At 35.5% G+C, this 19,728-nt stretch overlaps 2 protein-coding genes across 2 annotated transcripts; one reads left to right on the top strand and one right to left on the bottom strand.

Moving 5' to 3' along the window:
* Positions 1-78: 78 nt before the first annotated feature.
* Positions 79-4,514, top strand: LOC103956941 (gibberellin 2-beta-dioxygenase 2). Its single transcript, XM_009369005.3, is given in 4 exon segments — positions 79-584; positions 2,954-3,246; positions 3,249-3,340; positions 3,905-4,514. Coding segments are annotated over 4 exon segments (1,074 nt in total). The 5' UTR covers positions 79-201; the 3' UTR covers positions 4,211-4,514.
* Positions 4,515-17,817: 13,303 nt separating this feature from the next.
* LOC103956865 (transcription factor MYB108) lies at positions 17,818-19,492 on the bottom strand. The gene is made up of 3 exons (XM_009368914.3): positions 19,117-19,492; positions 18,687-18,816; positions 17,818-18,575 (listed from the first exon to the last, which is right to left on the bottom strand). Exons 1-3 carry the CDS (start codon positions 19,310-19,312, stop codon positions 18,032-18,034), a joined length of 870 nt encoding a protein of 289 aa, XP_009367189.2. The 5' UTR covers positions 19,313-19,492; the 3' UTR covers positions 17,818-18,031.
* Positions 19,493-19,728: the final 236 nt, after the last annotated feature.

The raw sequence follows: 19,728 nt of genomic DNA, 5'->3' as shown, positions 1-19,728 counted from the left end.
TCTCTCTCTCTCTCTCTCTCTCTCTCTCTCTCCCCCCCCCCCCCCACCCTCCCTCCCTCCCTATTATATATGGTAGCACGAGCTCAACCTTGATCGCACCTCCAAAGTACAAAGTTCAAACTCAAGTTCCCCTTCTTATCCTAGATCTTACTCCTTTTTTCTCAGATTAATATTCTTTCAATCTCACAAAGAGAAAGAAGAATGGTGATACCATCTCGTTCACCAATAAGAAGCAAGAAAACGATGGCAATAGGAATTCCCACAATCGATCTATCAAATTACAATAGGTCAAAGCTATCAGCACAAATTGTTGAAGCCTGTGAAGAATATGGTTTCTTTAAGGTGGTCAACCATGGTATCCCTAAAGCGGTCATTGAGACAATGGAAACACAAGGGTCTGATTTTTTTGCCAAGCCAACAATCGAGAAGCAACGAGCTGGCCCGGCTTGTCCTTTAGGCTATGGCTGCAAAAATATTGGCCGCAAGGGCGACACCGGAGAGCTTGAGTACCTTATTCTTCAAGCCAATCCTCAGTCCATTTCTGAGAGATCCAACGATATTTCCGACAACCCTACGAAATTCAGGTAATATATTGTGTTCATGGTTTTCTAGTTATAGAGTATGCATGCAATATATTTCGTAGACATGATTTATGTCCGAGAACTAATCATATAATCAAGGAAAAAGAAAACAATGACAAGCGTAGAGAACTGGGTTTTTGGTTTCTGTTTCTTCGTAGAAGTTTCGGTGTTCATGGTAATAAGTTTATTGTGTGTTTGAATTGATTTCTTTGATTTGAATTTTTCATGTCATTGTAATAAGACGTTGTCAAATGTATATAACTTTGAATTTATTAAACTTGTCCTAGAAAGAAGGTTGCTTTACGGATGAAAGGTGGAAAATACATATATTTTTTTTTTCTTTGGGTAAAAAGAAGGTGGAAAAGATAGTTTAGTATTAATCCTTGGTATCCTAGAAAACGACATCTTTCCTTGTTGGAAAAAGAAAGGCAAACGATGTATTTTATACGTATCTTATACATTTTTAAAACAATGCTTACCTTGTTAGTTGTTAGAATAATAATTTATTTGTTATTATATCAAATTTTAGTCAATTAGTGCGAAAGTTTTTGTTTCATTACGGATATGCTTAAGTCATAAAGAATTAATAGACTTTCGAATTGGTTGGGGGGGGAACTCTTTGATGATAACAAGTCCTAATATATAATGTTTGTATTCCTGCATTGTGAATAGATGACATCAATAATTCACATCTAGATTGTTGCAAATACGATGGATTAAGTTTTTGACTAACTATACAATCATCAATTCCAACAATTAATAAACCTCTGTTGTACCACCAAGGTTCTCAAAAAAAAAAATATATATATATATATATACACACACACACACACAAAATTGAGTATCTTCACCTAATAGCTTTAAGATTTAAAAATTAATGAATATCCAAGTTCAATTACTGTAAGATAATTGATTGAGGCTAATAGTACATGATAAGTTTTTAGGATGGGAAAAGCAATTGGATGGATGGCCTCTTAAGTTTTCTTAATTCAAATGTAAACGATCTAAAAGTAGCAAAGTGGCCGATAGTGGAGCATTAGCCCTATAACCGCCAGCCACTATTTGCAACATGTAGGGCATTAGCAATGGCATTGGCATTATGCTCTTTCGTCATTTTTGAGGTTAACCCTTTCGGGGCCGACTTGAGTAGTTGGAAAATTTTACCTCAAACTACATGAGCTTAAATTTCTCATCATTTTATTCTTATTTCTGCAAAATTTTACATCAGTAGTACTTCTCCATTCATACATTTTTGGAAGTGGGGTCACCAAATAGTACCAAATGTTTGCTGATCTATGAATCAGGCATGTGATATACTAAGTAACTTTGACATGACTGCTTGGATCGACCTTATATATATTCTTGCATGATCTGAGTTTGATTTATTTATTTATTTATTGTTTTGGAAAAATGAGTTTGATTTATTGGTATTGGTCAAATGAGTAAAATGAAACCACATTAAACCAGGCATCGAGTTTCGTTGAGTACAAAGAGAACGAAACTTTATGTACTTTGGTAGGCTTGCATTGGGCCACATGTTCGATTGTGGGACTTCCTCTTTTCGCGGCAGCCAGGGCCAGATCATTATTTGTTTGAAAAAGTGAACCAATTAACACGCTAATCATGATGATATATAGTAAACGGGATCTTCTCCGGGTCTTTTGACGATGATTTTAGGAATTCGTGAATCGTTTTCGTTTATCATACATTATGTGGTCAGTTTTTATCAGGTACTGTTTGTATTTAATTTTGAATAAAAATATTTAAAATAATTTCTAACCGCACGATATACGATAAACAAACACGTTTATGAATTTTCAGAATCTTCACAAAAGGATCCGGATTTGATATAAAGCTAAGTTGTGCAAGTCAACAAATTAAAAATAGATAAAAGAGATTAGTTAACATTCTTTTTATGAGGAGATGGTGGTGCAAACTTGTTTTAACTTGTTTATTTATATTTGTGACACATCTTTTAGTTTGTAAATTTTATTAAGAATTTTGGTTGCAATTAATAACTAGTAACTGGAGAGATTTAATGAAAAGTTGAGTTGCATATATAAGCATCCTTTTTTCATATACTCAATTTTGAAATGCATTGAGATGATTTTCTAACCAAATACTTGCTTTAATTTTGGGTTATGCTATATTGCACATATGAGCGAGAGAATAAGTAAATCCCACCATGCATTGACAGTCAAGTCACCAAATAATTGCTATGTTTCTTGAAGTGATTAATTAGTGAATATTACTTTTTCTATATGATAATGGTCTCATAGTCACTCATTCGCACGCTAAATATTGATTATTTAGTGGTAGTTATTCATTGACTATCTAACTAACAATGATCAATATTCTTTCAATTAATCCAGTTGTGCAGTGAATGATTACATAGAAGCAGTTAAAGAATTGGCATGTGAGATTCTTGATTTGTTGGCCGAGGGACTATGGGTTTCAGACAAGTCTGTGTTCAGCAGGTTCATCAGAGACGTCCAGAGTGACTCCATTCTTAGGTTTAATCACTATCCTCCAGTCAAGGACATCAAGGACTGGGAAACAACACCAAAACAGCACCCCTTCACTAACAACAACAATAATCATAATAGGATTGGATTTGGAGAGCATTCTGACCCTCAGATCTTGACCATCTTAAGATCCAACAACGTGGGGGCCTTCAGATTTCTCTACGTGATGGCTTGTGGGTTCCCGTGGCTCCGGACCCCAATCAGTTCTTCGTAATGGTTGGTGATGCCTTACAGGTCAGTAACATCATTTATTTTGCCTTAAATTTACCAAGTTTTATAAGTTAAATTTACCAAGTTTTATAAGTTTTTTAATCGCTAGAAATGCTTGAACTAATTATATGATTTGAAAAAGTAATATTTGTTTATCAAATTAAATAAAAGTACAACCCCTTTCTCTCACCAATCCTAGTTGTGGGTGCTCTTCAGAACAAGAGAAAAAGATAGATAAACAATCAAGTAAATCTCACCCGTTTCCTTGTCCGGCAAGTAATTTCAAAGTTCGATTTTGAGAAAAATATCTGGAATTTACAATATGGCAAGCTGAGTGACAAGTATCTTCAGTTACAACATCATTTATTATATGATAATGCCAAGTTCTTTATTTTGGTGTTGCAAACAATAAATTCATTCGTAGAACAAACCAATTGAATTAAATCAAAACAGTAAAATGTAATTCACAAATAAAAATAACATTAAAAAAAAAAAAAAAAAAAAACAGATGTTAAACAAACCTACAAAGTGCATATATGTTTTCTAACGTATGCATTAGTATAATTTAATTTTTATTATAATTTGCAGGCTTTGACGAATGGGAGGTTAGTAAGTGTGAAACATAGAGCACTGGCAAACTCAGTAGTGAAGCCAAGGATGTCAATGGTGTACTTTGGGGCACCACCCCTCAATGCATGGATGTCTCCTCTTCCAGAGATGGTGTCGCCGGAGAAGCCCAGCCTCTACAAACCTTTCACATGGGGTGATTACAAGAAAGCTGCATACACTACACGATTGGGAGATTCACGTCTAGACCATTTCAAGATTAATAATCACACCTGCAAGTGCAACGATCAAGCTCAATGTCCATGCTTGGACAATCTTGTACGATAGAATGTATAATTACATCGTACAAACATTAATTACTAGGTAGATAATTACTTAAGTCTATATATGTAGTCATAGTTAAGGTGCGTACATGTATGGCTAGCATAGCAAGCTAGGTCAAAATTGTGGTTGAAAAATTAGAGGTTGTTTGTATGGATCGGGAACTTTTGCTTTGAGATTTAAGCATTTCCCCATTAATTTATGCCTAGTTGCATGTGGATTTGTTTGTTTGAATATATATAAAACAAGTGTAGCTATATATATATAGGAAGGTTTTTAATATTAATTAGTGTATGAGAGTTTACCTGGACGTTTGTACGTTTGTATTTTCTGTCTCTTGTTGTATTAGTAAAACCACTGTATTTTTTTCTTCAGTTATTCATTGATCAATTAAGTTGGATGCCTGCTGGATAAATTGATTTGATCAATTAATCTAGCTGGATAGAACAACGTGGCCAAGTTTAGTTATTGCAGCACGTTGCTCCATGGTAATTGATTTAGTACTAGTTTGGTACTGAGATACTTTTATAAAAAGTAGATGTAAAAAAAAGCTGAGTTTAAAAAGATGTTTGATAAACACTTAAAAATAGCTTATTTTTACAGTTTTAGGTGAAAAAACTGACAATGTGAAGCATAAAAAATGAGCTTATTCTTATAGTACAGCAGAAGTGGTTTTTGTTTCAAAAGCACGGCAATACCAAACCAGCTTTAGTTAGGCATACGTACCTAGGAAAATTACATGATACCGACGTCTGAGCACAGGTGCATCAACTAATAGGTTTCGATATCGCAATCAACAACTTGCCCATCTTTGGCTCATACTTTAGGTCTACTAGATGCCGCATTTTTTGCTGGGACATATGTATGCCCCTACAGGCTACAGCTGCTAGCCATGAAGATTTCCAGTACAGTCACATGTGCACTTTTCATTCAACTATATTATTAGGAGATGTGATATTCACACATCTCTTTTTATTTTTCTTACATTTTTAAATTTTCAACCTTCTGATCGAATGAATTGAAGAAGATCAAACAACATAAATTAACTAGGGGTGTGAGAGAAGTAAAAAGGGGTGTGTGATAGCACGCCCCTATTATTAAGATCCTTACCGCTTATTACTACGGCCTAGTGATATTTCTCTTCACTTGTAAGTAAAAGGTCTTAGATTTGATTCTCGCCAAGAGCGAACTTGAACCACATTGTTGCTAGTCCATTGTGAAGTTAAATCTACCCCCTCTTCTTTAGTTTAGATAACACCGTTTGCTAAAAAAAATTATGTTATTAAGATCCTCAACTAAAATATTATACCCTCGCGTATTTTTTCTTAAATAGCCCCTAATTAATTAAGAAAGAGACTACGATACCCGTAAAGCTAGCTAGAGTACGAACAAGTTACAATGATGGGTCGAGGGATTTTTTATTTGAAGTTTGAACCTCGAGAGGGGATGAAAAAGAAAGACTCGATCGTGAGTGTGATTTTGCCTTTGGCTATTTTTAGTCTCAGCAACTTTGACAAAAATAAAGTGATCGATCAGGGTTCTATCACCCACCCCGATTGGTAGCTTTACTTGTGAGATAGCTTTTGGAATAACAATTATTGTTAGGTACTACGAGATAATTATGAAGATGCTCAAAACAAGCACATCTAGGCTAATTTAATTAAGGTTCTTACCTGTTTAGGTAGGTTTCCACATTCCTCATTGTATTATTGTTTTGTGAGTGTATCCCAATTAAGTCAGTTCGAGTAAAAGCATGGTACATATAATCATCATTAGTATCATTATTCAGCTCGATATACCACTTGTTGGGGCTCACTATGTCCTCTTGAGTTGCACCGGTAGGGTTTGTAACATTTTTTATTTAATACTTCTACACTAATGTACACTAAAGGACTGAGTTTGAGCCCGAGATGCAATAGGGTAAAATGGAGAATCTAATCACAAAGACAATCCACTACTTTTAAGCGTGCTTGTAACTTAATTACTTTGTCTATTATGGTAGGGTTAGGTCATAAGTCCATCCAAGTGTGGGGTTCTATTTCAGAAAACCTTGGCGCAACTTATACCTCTTTATGGACAATCACTTTGGATATGAGGGGAATTAAATTTAGGATCTTGAGTATAAAAGTAAATGCTCTTAGTCAAGTTACGTGAAAGCCTTTGTTATGGACAGTCATTGCTTCGATGTAAGACAACGTATATTGTTCTATAATACCTAACAATCATATTAGTGAATCGCATTATGTCACAAGACTCACAATCCATCTATTTGTTAATTATTATTATTTTAATTTACTTACATATGGCTGTTGATTATGCGCTTTACCCCATCAACAAATTGTTGATGCCCACGCCATCTCTCTCTCTCTCAACACATTGTTGATGCGCACACACACAAACACACAGAGCTAAGGTTGTCCAACGCTTATTGACTTTGTAATAAATAGCATGGCTTTAGATGGCCAACTCCGTTACATAACTCCGCACGGCAAGAATTGCATGAAAGAATTATACCTTAAATACATTTCTTGTGACAAAAGTAAATGTCGCATCAAGTAATTTCTGCATGTTGCATGACACATTTCTTTCTCAAATTATTTGTGGAAAAAAGTGGAGGGGGAAAATTGAGTGTTGTTAGTTCAATGAATAAATTTATTATATATATATATAAGCCGATGATCGATCTTGTAGATATTCAATCTTCAAACCCTGTATGCATATGGCTTCTTTACTATTGTTACTGAGAGCGATAACGCAGCCCCACCATAGAGATCTTTTGGTGAATATTGAGGGGTCGACGGAGCAGTCCAACTCCAAGCACTGCAATTATCATAATGAGCGAAAAAGGAATCGGAATGTGCTCTCCGGTGAGTACCTATGGACTACTTTTATGAGCCATGAAGATCGAGATTTTCAAACCAGCTGGAGGTTAGCTCAGTATGGCATTTGGCCAGTGATTACACAATTGCATCCACTGCTTACTTTACACCCCATATGCATGTAAAGCAAGGAAATATGCTTTGGGTTACTTCGTTTTCAATATTTAGTAAAACTAAAGTTGCCTACGCTTTAAGATCTGGAAAAGGAAGTTTCATTTTTCATTGTATGGAATTTCTCCGTTTGGGACCTTGCTGAAATAAAATTTAAGCAGAGGACTTGGTTGCTCCTTTCAGATTACTTACCTATTGGAAAAGTCTTCGCCTCTCAGTCGTATATCCATGCATTTCGATACTCAATTTCATTTAGTAACTAATTCGGCCTTTCATTCTTTGGGCATGTAATCATCTTTCTTCAATACCTAATTTGGTTACTTCGTGGCTTGTTCGTAGCAGACCTTCTCTTGTGCAACTATATACACATACCATTAGCACATTTCTTTTTCAATCGTTATATATAAAATCACATCAACTGGAGTTACAACAAGCCCTTAAGCTACAATCGGGTAAACAAAAAATAAAAAAATAAAAAATAAAAAAAGACCATTAGTTCATATAGAATCGTAAAATAAATGGGGCTTTTCATTGGTTGTTGGAAGGAGACGTCCAATGCAAAAAGGCTTATTTTTCGCTGTCTCATGTACTTTGCAGAAGATTTTTACTTTATCCGACCCCTACTCTCTATTTGGTATCAATTTACCACTTGTACTCGACAATCATGTCCCGTCTTAACTCATTTCTTCAACCGTGTTGAGATAAATGTTGACTTCATAGACGTGGAAATGATTATTTGGTCTTTTTAGCTGTGAATATATATTTCAATGAAATTGAGTTTTAATGACAATCTTGAAATCGAGCCAGCTAGCGGTGTTATGGAGGGTTAATTTGGCAGCGGATTTATATTTTTGTTTTTCATCCCAGGGTGGTTTTTTTTCGATTTTAGATGTTACAGATGTGAAAACAGGTTGAGTAGACCAATTAGCTCCTATATTAGGCAACCAAGGGTATACATTAGCATCTTTTAATAGGAAAGACTCAAGAAATTTAGGGTTTGTTCAACTCAGAATACAACGGAAGAATAATGTAAAGCATGATTCCAGCTTAGAGGAATGAAAGAAACAGTAACTAGAGTATATTGAAGCAAAATCTATAGGATCAATACTAAACCAAAACCACAAAATCATATATTTGATTATAGAACCACAAGAAGCTCATTATAACAATAATTATACAGACTAAGATCGAAACAGGCCTTGTAAATTGATAAAAACACTTACCTGCAAAATTCCCAACTGAGGAAGCCATGGTAGCCTTGAAACAATGTACCTTCTCCTCTTTAGCAAAATCCAAAAGTACTCAACCAACCAATAGGCCTTTTGATCGATAATTAAGAGTACATTTTTTTAGAGCAGTGATTGTTATTTATAATAAGGGAACTTTAACGAAAAGTTTCAGGTACTGTTCACTTTAACGAAAAACCACATTTTTACACTAAAAAGTCAATCCTGGTACTATTCACTTTTCCCTCTATTTTGTCATTTTAAATCAATCCTAATGATTCTCCTATTAGAATCATCATAGGATACCAACAAGGAATCCAAAACATATTATGAGTGCATAAGTAAAACACCAGATTTCCAATCCCACAAGAACTAGGACAAACTGATTTTATTATCTTAGAAGAATTAGGACAACTTTAAGTTTTCCAACAAGATTTTCTTATATCAATTAAAACACTACAGCCAGCTATAATATTTAGTTTTATACTCATACTTTAATATTCTCATACTTGAGTATGAAACGTAGTAATCACACCACTTTTTCATATTTATAGAAGTGCTTGCTAAGTCTTTGAATAACAAGAGCTTAACTCGACATACAACTTACCTATGCATTTTAAAGTCTGAACTCAAGAAATATCTTTTTTGTTATATACGTCACAAAATTAACCCAAAACAACACCATACTTAATCTGGACTTTGCAATTTTGTGAACCAACTGACATATATATAGCAAAGCTAGTAATTTGCTCCCGCTCATCTAGGTCATACTTAACACAACTAAGTTAAGTATAAGTTAACAACAATACTATCAACATATAGTCAATTACAATGAACAACCCAAAGATAATTCACACAAATGCATCAACAAAATCTCATAACGATTTTCCAGCACCAAGAATTATATTCCACAAAAGTTTTTTGGAACAACTAATCACCAAGTTTGAAAAAATTGAACACTAACTGAAAACCAATATTATTTGCCAAGCTAGTTAGTAACTAACGGAACAAAAACAAAAACCAACAAAATAAACTTTAACTTTTATCTGCAACATTAACAACAAACAGAAGTTACAAAACAACTATTCTATCATAAGTTACAGACTGCAAATTCAATCATCCTCATCACTCCCACTTGTTGAAAGACTCCACAACTCCCCCATTCAAGTGACATGATCTTTGAACACATTGTTAGGTAATGGCTTAATAAGGGATCTACAATAATCAAATTTGTTGACAAATATTGCACCTCAATGTCTCCTTCTTTTGAAGTTAAAGTCCTCTTATTGTTTTTCAAGAAAAATACAATTGCATTGTTATCACAAAACATCTTCAAAGGTTTATAACAGAATCAACAATCTTCGTCTTAGCAACAAAATTGCTTGTTTTATGCCTTCAAAACATGCTGCAAACTCAGCCTCTACTGTTGGAGTTGCACTACAACAAATTGATCCTTTAACGAGAAATGTTTCAGCGAGGGAAACAAATCTTTCTCACCGTAGAATTCCTTTTGGCAAGGAAAATTTCGAGTTCTTGCAAAAAGTGAGCACATTTTGATCTCCACACATGTCTAAGAAATAGTGAGAAAAAATTTCTTTATGCGAGAAAATATTTTTGTAGCTATATTGTAACGCCCCGCCCCGAAATATTTATTTCGGAAAATAATATCAGTGATATGTCCAAATTAAACTCTTGTTTATTTCACTACCATTAATTACGATTCTTTAATTAAATCCTTAGTCCCACACATGACCTATAACCATAATTCCCTTAACAAAACATACGATTATATTTTAAATTTATCATCATTTCCTTCTCTTAGTTCAAATTCCCAACCAAAGAGAAATTCTCGATTATTTAAAGTTGCATCTAACCTCTGTTAGACTGCCTACGTACCCTTGAGCGGAATCAAACCTTTCGTAGTTCCTCATTCACCCTTTTATCCACTTCCGAAAATACTCTAATAACGGTAATATTCAATATTGGATTACAAAATCGAATCACACCAAATGGGTATCAATTAAAGATTTAAAATGTCAAAATTTGCATGAAAATATGGCAGTCGACTCACTAGCCACAAGCAGCCGTCATCCGGACTCACCAGAAAATTTAACTATTTCAAAAATTACCAAATTTTACAAACAAGTAGATCTCAGTGAGGGGAGCCATTTTCATACCTGTGGCCAAGTCCAATTTGGCCGGGAAACACCTGAATTTTCCCACAAAGTGCAAACACCACAGCCCCTAAAACTGTTTAGGCTTTGTTCCTGGCCTCTGGAAAAGTGGTTTTATGGTGGTGGTGGTCGACATTACTTTCACGATCGTCGGATTTCGCCGTGGCACCTTAGAAACCCATGGGTTCCATTCTACCCGAATTCAAGCTCAAACCTCATCAATTTTGTGCGGAAATGGAAGAGGGAGGACTATAGAGTTGTTTAGTAGGGGTGGAAGGTTGTAAATTGCCGGAAAAACTGACGGGAAATCCGTCAAAAATTGTTATAGCCGCGAGTCGGGCCGAGGGAGATCAGGTCAAGGGGAAAAGGGTCTGGGTTGTGTGTTTTCTCCCCTCCTTCCTTTCCCTCCTTCTTCTTTCTCCATTGGTTACCCTCATTTCTCTCTACTTTCCCCATTCGGCCCCCTTCTCTCCTTTCTCCTCCTTCTCTTCCTTTTCCTTTTTTTTTTTAGTAAAACTAATGAAAATAGCTTGATAACTTTGAGTTTTAATGATAAAGACAAAATAAAGGGTAAAGTGAATAGTACCATGATTGATTTTTTAGTGTAAAAATATGGTTTTTGTTAAAGTGAAGAGTACCATGGGTTTTTCGTTAAAACTCCATTTTTTTCCCCTCCTTCCATCCTCCCAGCCACTCCCGTGGCTCTTTTTCCCTTTCTCTTTTTCGTTTTTTTTTTTTCACGACAAGGCTCCCACAATTATGGAGCCTTCCAAATTTGTAACGAAATGACCATGTTGCCCCTACCTTTGTTTGTTTGTATTTCATTTGTTACAACTCCCTTTGGCGAACGGTTTTCTCCTACATGCTCTTGGAATCGAGCTTTATCCAAAAATGTCAAGAAATAAGATAAAATATATGAGAATAAAATACGTCCTCGTATAATTACGTTAAGCCAACTAGGGGCATTTTCATCTTTTTCACTTAACGATAAATTATAATAATTTCCGGAAACAAAACTTTAAAAGTTCTCTGTGACATCCCACATCACCCAGGGGAGTGATCCTTATATGTATATTCTCATCCCTATCTAGCACGAGGCCTTTTGGGAGCTCACTGGCTTCGGGTTCCATCGGAACTCCGAAGTTAAGCGAGTAGCGTGTGAGAGCAATCCCATAATGGGTGACCCACTGGGAAGTTGCTCGTGAGTTCCAAAAAACAAAACCGTGAGGGAATGGTAAGCCCAAAGTGGACAATATTGTGCTACGGTGGAGTCGGGCCTGGGAAGTGGTCCCGCCCGGGCCGGGATATGACAGTTTGGTATTAGAGCCTAACCCTGGTCGTGGTGTGCCGACAAGGACGTCGGGCCCTTGAGGGGGGTGGACTGTGACATCCCACATCGCCCAGGGGAGTGATCCTTATATGTATATTCTCATCCCTACCTAGCACGAGGCTTTTTGGGAGCTCACTGGCTTCGGGTTCTATCGGAACTCCGAAGTTAAGCGAGTAGCGCTTAAGAGCAATCCCATGATGGGTGACCCACTGGGAAGTTGCTTGTGAGTTCCCAAAAACAAAACCGTAAAGGAATGGTAAGCCCAAAGCGGACAATATCGTGCTACGGTGGAGTCGGGCCCGGGAAGTGGTCCAGCCTGGGCCGGGATGTGACATTCTCAATTCAATTTTTCATAACTATACATCGATCTATTTTCGATTTTTCTCCATATATTCATAATTATGAATATATAATTCATATATTTAAATTTTCAGGGTATTACATATACATATTGCTAGCGAGGAAAATGTGTTTATCTTGTTGTAGGTTTAGCAAGAATTGGTTCCCTTCCCTCCAAAAATATTAGCGAGGAATTTATTGTTTTTCTTGCTGAAAATAAATTAGCGAGGAAAATGAGATCCCGTTGTAGCACTCCAGTTGTAATTTTTCAATATTTTCAAATAAGGCGTTGTTTTATTCACACATTCTCGTTGATAGGCCAAGTTTTTCAGAGCCCAAACTTCTTCTAAGTATTAGAAGGGCAATATGAGTGGGAAAAAAAAAATGAAATCCTAGATAACCTCATTCAATCACTCTGCTTTAGTCTGACTTATAAATTCCTCGATGTAAAATTGACATACAAATTCCTCGCCCAAAGATATCTATAACGATGAATTTGATTATTTTTTCGAGGGATTTTCTCCTTGCACAAGTTATGGGATGTCAATATTCAGGTTGCCAAAAGACTTTGGCGACCACATTCCTACCCCTTTAGCAAGAAGTTTTTGCCACTCCAACACCACCACGAGAATAAGTTCCACTCTCGCTGTATCATTTAGGTGAGGAAAAAATTTCTCACTGTACACATTCCTTACGAACCTACTACAAGGAACGAGCAAAGAAATAATTTCCTTGCTAAAAACTTACAGCAACTAAATTACGACTATTAGCGAGGGAAATTTTTTATCACTAAACAACTCTTGTGTTGTAATGTTATCACTAAAGTTTGCTTAGAACTCTTCCATGAAATAGAACCTCCATTAATTATGAAAACATGGCCTCCGGTACTTTATGTCATTTGTATCTCCAGCAAGATCAGAGTTGGTAAAACCACCTATTTCCAATGAGTCATCTCAACCATACACTAGTATAAAGCCATTTGCTATTTGCAAATACCTTAAAATCTTCTTTGCAGCCACCTAATGAGCTTCACCTTGATTTGATTGAAATCTTCCCAACAAGCCAACTATAAAGGTTATATCTAGTCTGGTGCATTCGTTTGCGTACATAAGGCTGCCAACTAATGAAACATATGGCTCGCACTTGGGATATTGATCACCCGAGAATTTATCTCCTTTGTTTATTGGAATATATGCCTTGTTGCAATTCTCCATATAAAACATGGTCAACACTTTTCAATGTAAATCTTTTGGGATAGAACAAGAAGTTTTCTCCGTCCATCTCTCGAAATTTCAATTCCCAGAACGTAGTGTGCCTCTTCAAGATTGTTCATTTCAAAACTAGTACTCATAATGGCCTTTGTTTCCTTCAAAAGTTAAAAATCTAAACTTGCAAGCATGATATCATCAACATACAATACTAGAAAGATGAATTTTGATCCCTGAACTCGAGATAAATGTAATCACCCAACTTGTTCTCAACAAAGCCGTATGAATTTTAATCCCTGAACTCAAGGTTGCAAACCATATTCTCCTTCCCCTCTTTCAACAAATCTAGTAGGTTGCCTTGTGAAAATGTCTTCTTGTAACTCATCATTTAAATAAGCAATTTTAACAGTTCATTTGATGCAATTCCGAATGAAAGTGAGCTGTCAAAGCCATTACCATTCTCATACAATCCTTGAAGAAACAGGTGAAAAGGTATCATTGTAGTCAATACCTTGTCTTTGCCTTGTACCTTTCTATCCTTCGTGCAACATTTTTTTTTTTAGTTTTATAATTTCATTTGTAGCCTATGGGTTTAATTCTTAGAGTTGAATCTACCAAAGCCAAAACATTATTTTTAAACTTTGATTCTAATACTTCTTCTATTGCCTTTTGCTATAAAATTACTTGAGGACTGTTCATTGCATACAGATAGGTTATATGATCATCAATGTCACCTATATCATTTTCAACTTCTTGAAAACATACATAATCTATTGAAATGGCCGGTTTCCTTGCTAGATTTCCTCAAAGTTGACTAAAAAATTGGTGTTTGTTCAGTCTCCTGAACAACCTCAATCTGATGTTCAGTTGACATATTGAGTTGTTCTGTTGCAATTTGGATTTATGTTCCTTCCTTAGACTCCTTCATCTCCTGATCTTGTTCCTTCCTTAGAGGCAACATAGATATGTAATTATAGTTCAATGGAGATAAACCATTATATTTTCAGATTGATCAATTTCTTTAAAAAAAAAAAAAAAAAAAAAAAAAAAAAAACATCTGGAACCCAATCAACACATCTTCATCCTCAAGAAAAATAGCATTATGTGTTTCTTGAATTCTTGTATGAACTTGTGGATAATAAAACTTAAAACCTTTTGACTTCTCTGAGTATCTAATGAAATAACAAGAGGTGGTTCTTGAATCAAGTTTCTTTTCATTTGGATTGTTAAAATCTTGATTCAACTTTGCATCCCTAAATATGAGAGTAGTCAAAACTTGGTCTTCTTCCATTCCACATCTCAAAGGGTGCCTTTGGTACAACCTTTGACGGAACTTTGTTCAATATGCAGTTTGCAGTATTCAAAGACTCTCCCCAGAGAAAAACATGCACCTTGGACCTTGAAATCATATTTCTAACCATCGCTACTAGAGATTTCTTCTCTCTGCTACTCTATTATGTTATGGAAGTTGTGGTATATTGTGCCACTGTACCTTGTTTCTCAAGAAAGTATGCAAAATGACCTTTCTATTCGTAGCTTCAATATACTTGCCAAAATATTCTTCTTCCTTATATGATCTAATAATCTTAATTACTAGGTTCAATTGTTTATCAACCTCACTTTTAAAGATTTTAAAACGACTTCTTTTAGCAGATAACATGCTAACATTTGTCAATTTACCTATGATACAATCAACACAATCGAACGCAATTTTGAAATTGAAAGAGGGAATCAAATTTATTTTTGCCAGATGAAGAACTCTTTCTTTTGAGATATTACGTAGTCTCTTATGCCATAACATGTAAGCATGATCAAAATCATGCATATTTTTAGTAGTTGTATTCAAAACAAGCATGTGTTTGTTTTCTACAATGTTATGAAATTTTCATAAAATCATCATTCAAGTAAGCTTTGCCTAGAACTAGGTCAAGTGAGCCATTTTGGAAAAATTTGACACAAGCATCATCACCAAGAAAGAAAAAAAAACCTTGTTTGACTAACTTTGAAGAAGAAACCAAATTTCTTTTCATGCCAGGCAAATAAAGAACATCATTAAGTTGGAAAACAAATCGAGAAGACAGTTTGAGTTTCACAATCTTTCCTACAGTGATCTTTGGTTTTGCAAGTCATAATCCTAAGATTGTTAGATTTAGAGGAATTAGAATTTTTAGTATACATACCAGACTTATTAGCATGCTTAGTAAGTTTAGAAGCTTTACTAGAAGTAGCATTGGTCTCTTTCCTCCCTTTGGCAGCTTGCATAAAGTTGGCAGCTTCAACTTCTTTGCCATTTTCTTACTTTAGCAGTTCTTTTATTGTACACATTGAGCAATCAATTTATCCATTGTCCAAGATTTGTCCTAAGTGTTGTAGGATATCTTCAGTTGACTGAACATGTTAGGCAAGACTTGTAGGATCATAAAAATCAGTTGCTTTTCTCCAATGCTAACACCCCTGGAGTTAAGCTTCTCAACAGCATCTGTCATCTTCATGATATAATATCGAAGAGAACCTCCTCCTTCAAACTTGTAAGTTGGAGAAAATATAACTAAATAGTCACGCCATTCGGAGTATTAACTTCTAACAAAATATGTGTCATTTTTTGTATAGTGTCATATCCACCTATCTTTATGATAGGTTATTGAAGTTTTGTATTTGTGATATCATTTTCCGTCAATATGTCCATTCTGGCTGCTACCATTTTGGAAATCATCTCTAAATTCTATTCCAATTTTCTTCTACTAACATTGTCAACCCACAGGCTAATAGCTGCTCATCATATGTCGAGTATAAAATTAACAAAAAACATTCTTCTGGAAGAAAATGTATAGTTGACCGATATACATCCGTGTTGAATTTGACGGCAGATGGACTTTTGGCCAATAACAGTGAATCTAATAAGAGTGATACATGATCATTACAACCAAGAAAATGCGTGCTAATGACATGTATTATATAATATTATACTATCCTTGCCTGGTTAGTTGTCTTATTATATTCCAATTGAGAAGAATTTGCAAAACATGCAATGGATTAAGGCTAACTAATTAGTTGACCCGTCTTATTTATGTATGATATACTGGACTTAAATAAGGTCCAAACGTGCTTCAACTTCAAGGGTTGCGGCCGTTAGTGCTTAAATCCAAATTAACCTTTCAAGACTCCTCACAGTCTGTGCCAAAGTCTTACTAATTTTTTTTAATACATTCTAGCGTCAAAAGCATTCTCACGTTTACTTTCTGTAAAATCTGTACTTATCAGTTGCACAAGCATAGCAGTCCCCACCGTATTTTCCAGAGCATCGCAAGTTACAAATTAAGTAGGCAGATTGTCTGCTCTCCTGTTTGAATACTTCTTTCATCGTTTTTATTTATGCGGTCATGGTTAAGTTACGTCAACATTTTATATTCTTATTGTTTTTTATCTTATTAATGTTATAAAAAAAATCAATATAAAATGTTGACATGGCTTAACCGTGACCACACAAAATAAAAGGAGATAAAAAAGGCATCCAAATAGGAGGGCAGACAATTTGGCTCCACAAATTAAACGACTTACAAAAATAATGTGAAACGTCAAAATCATGGACCCCTTTTCTTCTTATAACTCCTCTTCTTTAATATAGCAGCCATACCTTTTAATTTCAAAATGATCGTAGTTTTGCCAAATTTTTCATTCAGCATCACCTTTGATCTCATTCCTTATTAGAGGGGAAGTTGTCGTGGTCGTGAGAGATTTCAGCGTGGCTTTTCAACATTTTGACAACCGGGATTAGTGTAATTCATTCGTATTTAACTAATAAGATACCTATCATTCGAAAAAAATGTTTGGTCATAGTCTGCAACACAAGATTAGTTCCTTTACATGCTAAAACTGGGCAGCCTCATTTGCCTAAAATTAACCTCAACTCAAAACAAAAAGAAAAAGAAAAAAAATGCAATTATTAGTTTGGCCTAATTGGATTATTAGTCTCCGTGGTGATACAGTAGTTGAAAGATAGCTCATATGGTAAAAAAAAACTAGGATTTATGCCCAAAATTGAAAATTCCATCAACTTTCTGTTAATTATTAGCACGTGAGCTACACATATTAAGTTAAAATGGAACTTTCCGTACACATATTAGTCTAAAATGGAACTCTTCGTTAATTGTTAACACGTTAGGCTGGCTCATGTGCTAATAATCAACATAAAGTTGGCGGAATTTTCAATTTTGGGCACAAATCCTAACAGACTTCACCGCAGGCGCTTAAATCCTTGTTTTTTTTTTTAACCATAGTGGCTATCTTCCAACAAACTTATCACCATAATATATTAATTATATATTGATGACTCAACGATGATATAATGGCGACGTAATAAACACTGATTATTTTTACAATTAAATCTCAAAAAACTGATCATTTATGCTATTTGACAAAAAATTCATGGTCTTCCTCTACTTTGAGAATGCGTGCAACAAAAGTTTGTAAACTCAACTTTACTACTACAATTAAGTCATGGAATCACCCATGCGTCACGTAAACAAACTAGTCCTCGATGGCTCGATCCATTCACCAATATTAGTCATCACTAAGCTGCTGTTGCAAGAACCATATATTCTCTTCAGTCCACAAGTTCTCCACTGATGTGTCCCCACCGGTTGACCAATAATTGCTTTGCTCAAAGCCATGAATATCTGAATTGCCATTTTTACTATAACCCGACCCGTTTTCTGAACCATATTGACCGCTGCATGGATAAGTCATGAATTCATCACCACTGCTAGTTGGGTCGGTGGGAATTGAACAAACTTGAACCTGATCATATGAGTCTGATGAAGTACTGCCAGAGGTTTCAGGCACGAAATTAGGATCAACCAAGTACTGACACTCAGACTCAGATGTCGTAGTGATACAAGTACTGGGTTGATCTGGTACAGCTTCGGGCAAGGACCCGATCCGTTCAATTAGACGGGGAATCCAGATGTAACGCATGGCGTCTTGGAATTGTTTGCTGTTAACGTCACACTTGAGCTGTTTTGCTTGCTTCTGCACTCTTGTTCTCCAATAGTTCTTTATCTCATTGTCTGTTCTACCGGGCAAGTATTCGGCTATCTTGGACCACCTAATTATTTAATTGTGCCATTAAAACAAAACACACAGAAGATTAGAAACAACGATATACGTGTATTAATAGAAATATATCATACACACATATATATGTATACATATGTACCTGTTGCCCCAGCGGGAATGAAGTTGAAGAATTATAAGTTGTTCTTGGAGAGTTATGTTTCCACGTTGAACATTTGGTCGCAAGTAGTTTAACCACCTTAATCTGCAGCTTTTGCCAGTTCGTTTTAGACCTGCATGGCCATGTATTATCATATTAGTACTTTGACAAAATTCATAGTGATCAGAATTGACCAGGCATAAATCTTCCCTAGAATTTTAAAAATGAAGGATTGGTAACTATATATAGCTTTAATCTATGATGCATGTAAATTACTTTCCAAAATAATTAATAACGAATTCTGTTTATTCAAAGGCTTAAAAGGAAGAAATGGTAGATAGTCCATACGACAACTCCATGACTAACTAAACAGTTATTGGTAAGCGGTATTTTCCTTCACTGTCTTGGAAGAGGGTCGGAAGAGAATATGTACCTGCATGGCAAGCCAAGGAATTCCAGTGACCTTCACCATGGATGTTGACGTAATTGTTGAGAATGGAGTCTTCCTCGGCTGTCCATGGGCCTTTTCTTAAATCCAGTCCTTCAATTGGTTGATCATGAGTTGCTGCTGCTGCTAATGAGCCATAACCTGCTGATCTCATCTGATCATGAACATTATTAATATCCATTTCCTTTTGTCTGGTTTGAGCTGGGAGACAAAGAATACGGATTAGTTTGGGATTTAGTGTGCAGTGTACAGAATAGTTGACCTTGTTAGGATTTCCTTAGCTTGGGGATTACAAGTCATGAGAAGAAGGGTTTGATATATAGACGAGGGGGAAGAGCGAGAGAGAGAGAGAGAGAGAGAGAGAGAGAGAGAGAGAGACTGAAAAAGGGGATTGGACTGACTAAATTACTAAAGAAGAAAAAGTGGCCGCATTCTACTGTGCCTTTGATCGAACGCGGCCAAGACTCAAGACTCAAAGTTAATAAACAATTAGTATTAATAATTCTAGCGTGAGAGAGAGAGAGAGAGAGAGAGACATCTTCCACGGCACAAACATACAAATCCTTCATTCTTGTTTATATATATATTTAATCTGAA

This window comes from the organism of the source record quoted next, unplaced genomic scaffold (genome assembly GCF_019419815.1).
Source record: "Pyrus x bretschneideri cultivar Hongxiangsu unplaced genomic scaffold, Pyrus_bretschneideri_v1 Contig71, whole genome shotgun sequence".
In the NCBI taxonomy this organism is placed as follows: Eukaryota; Viridiplantae; Streptophyta; class Magnoliopsida; order Rosales; family Rosaceae; genus Pyrus; species Pyrus x bretschneideri.
Note: the sequence above shows the minus strand (reverse complement) of the source record. Positions and strands in the feature narration are given on the sequence as shown.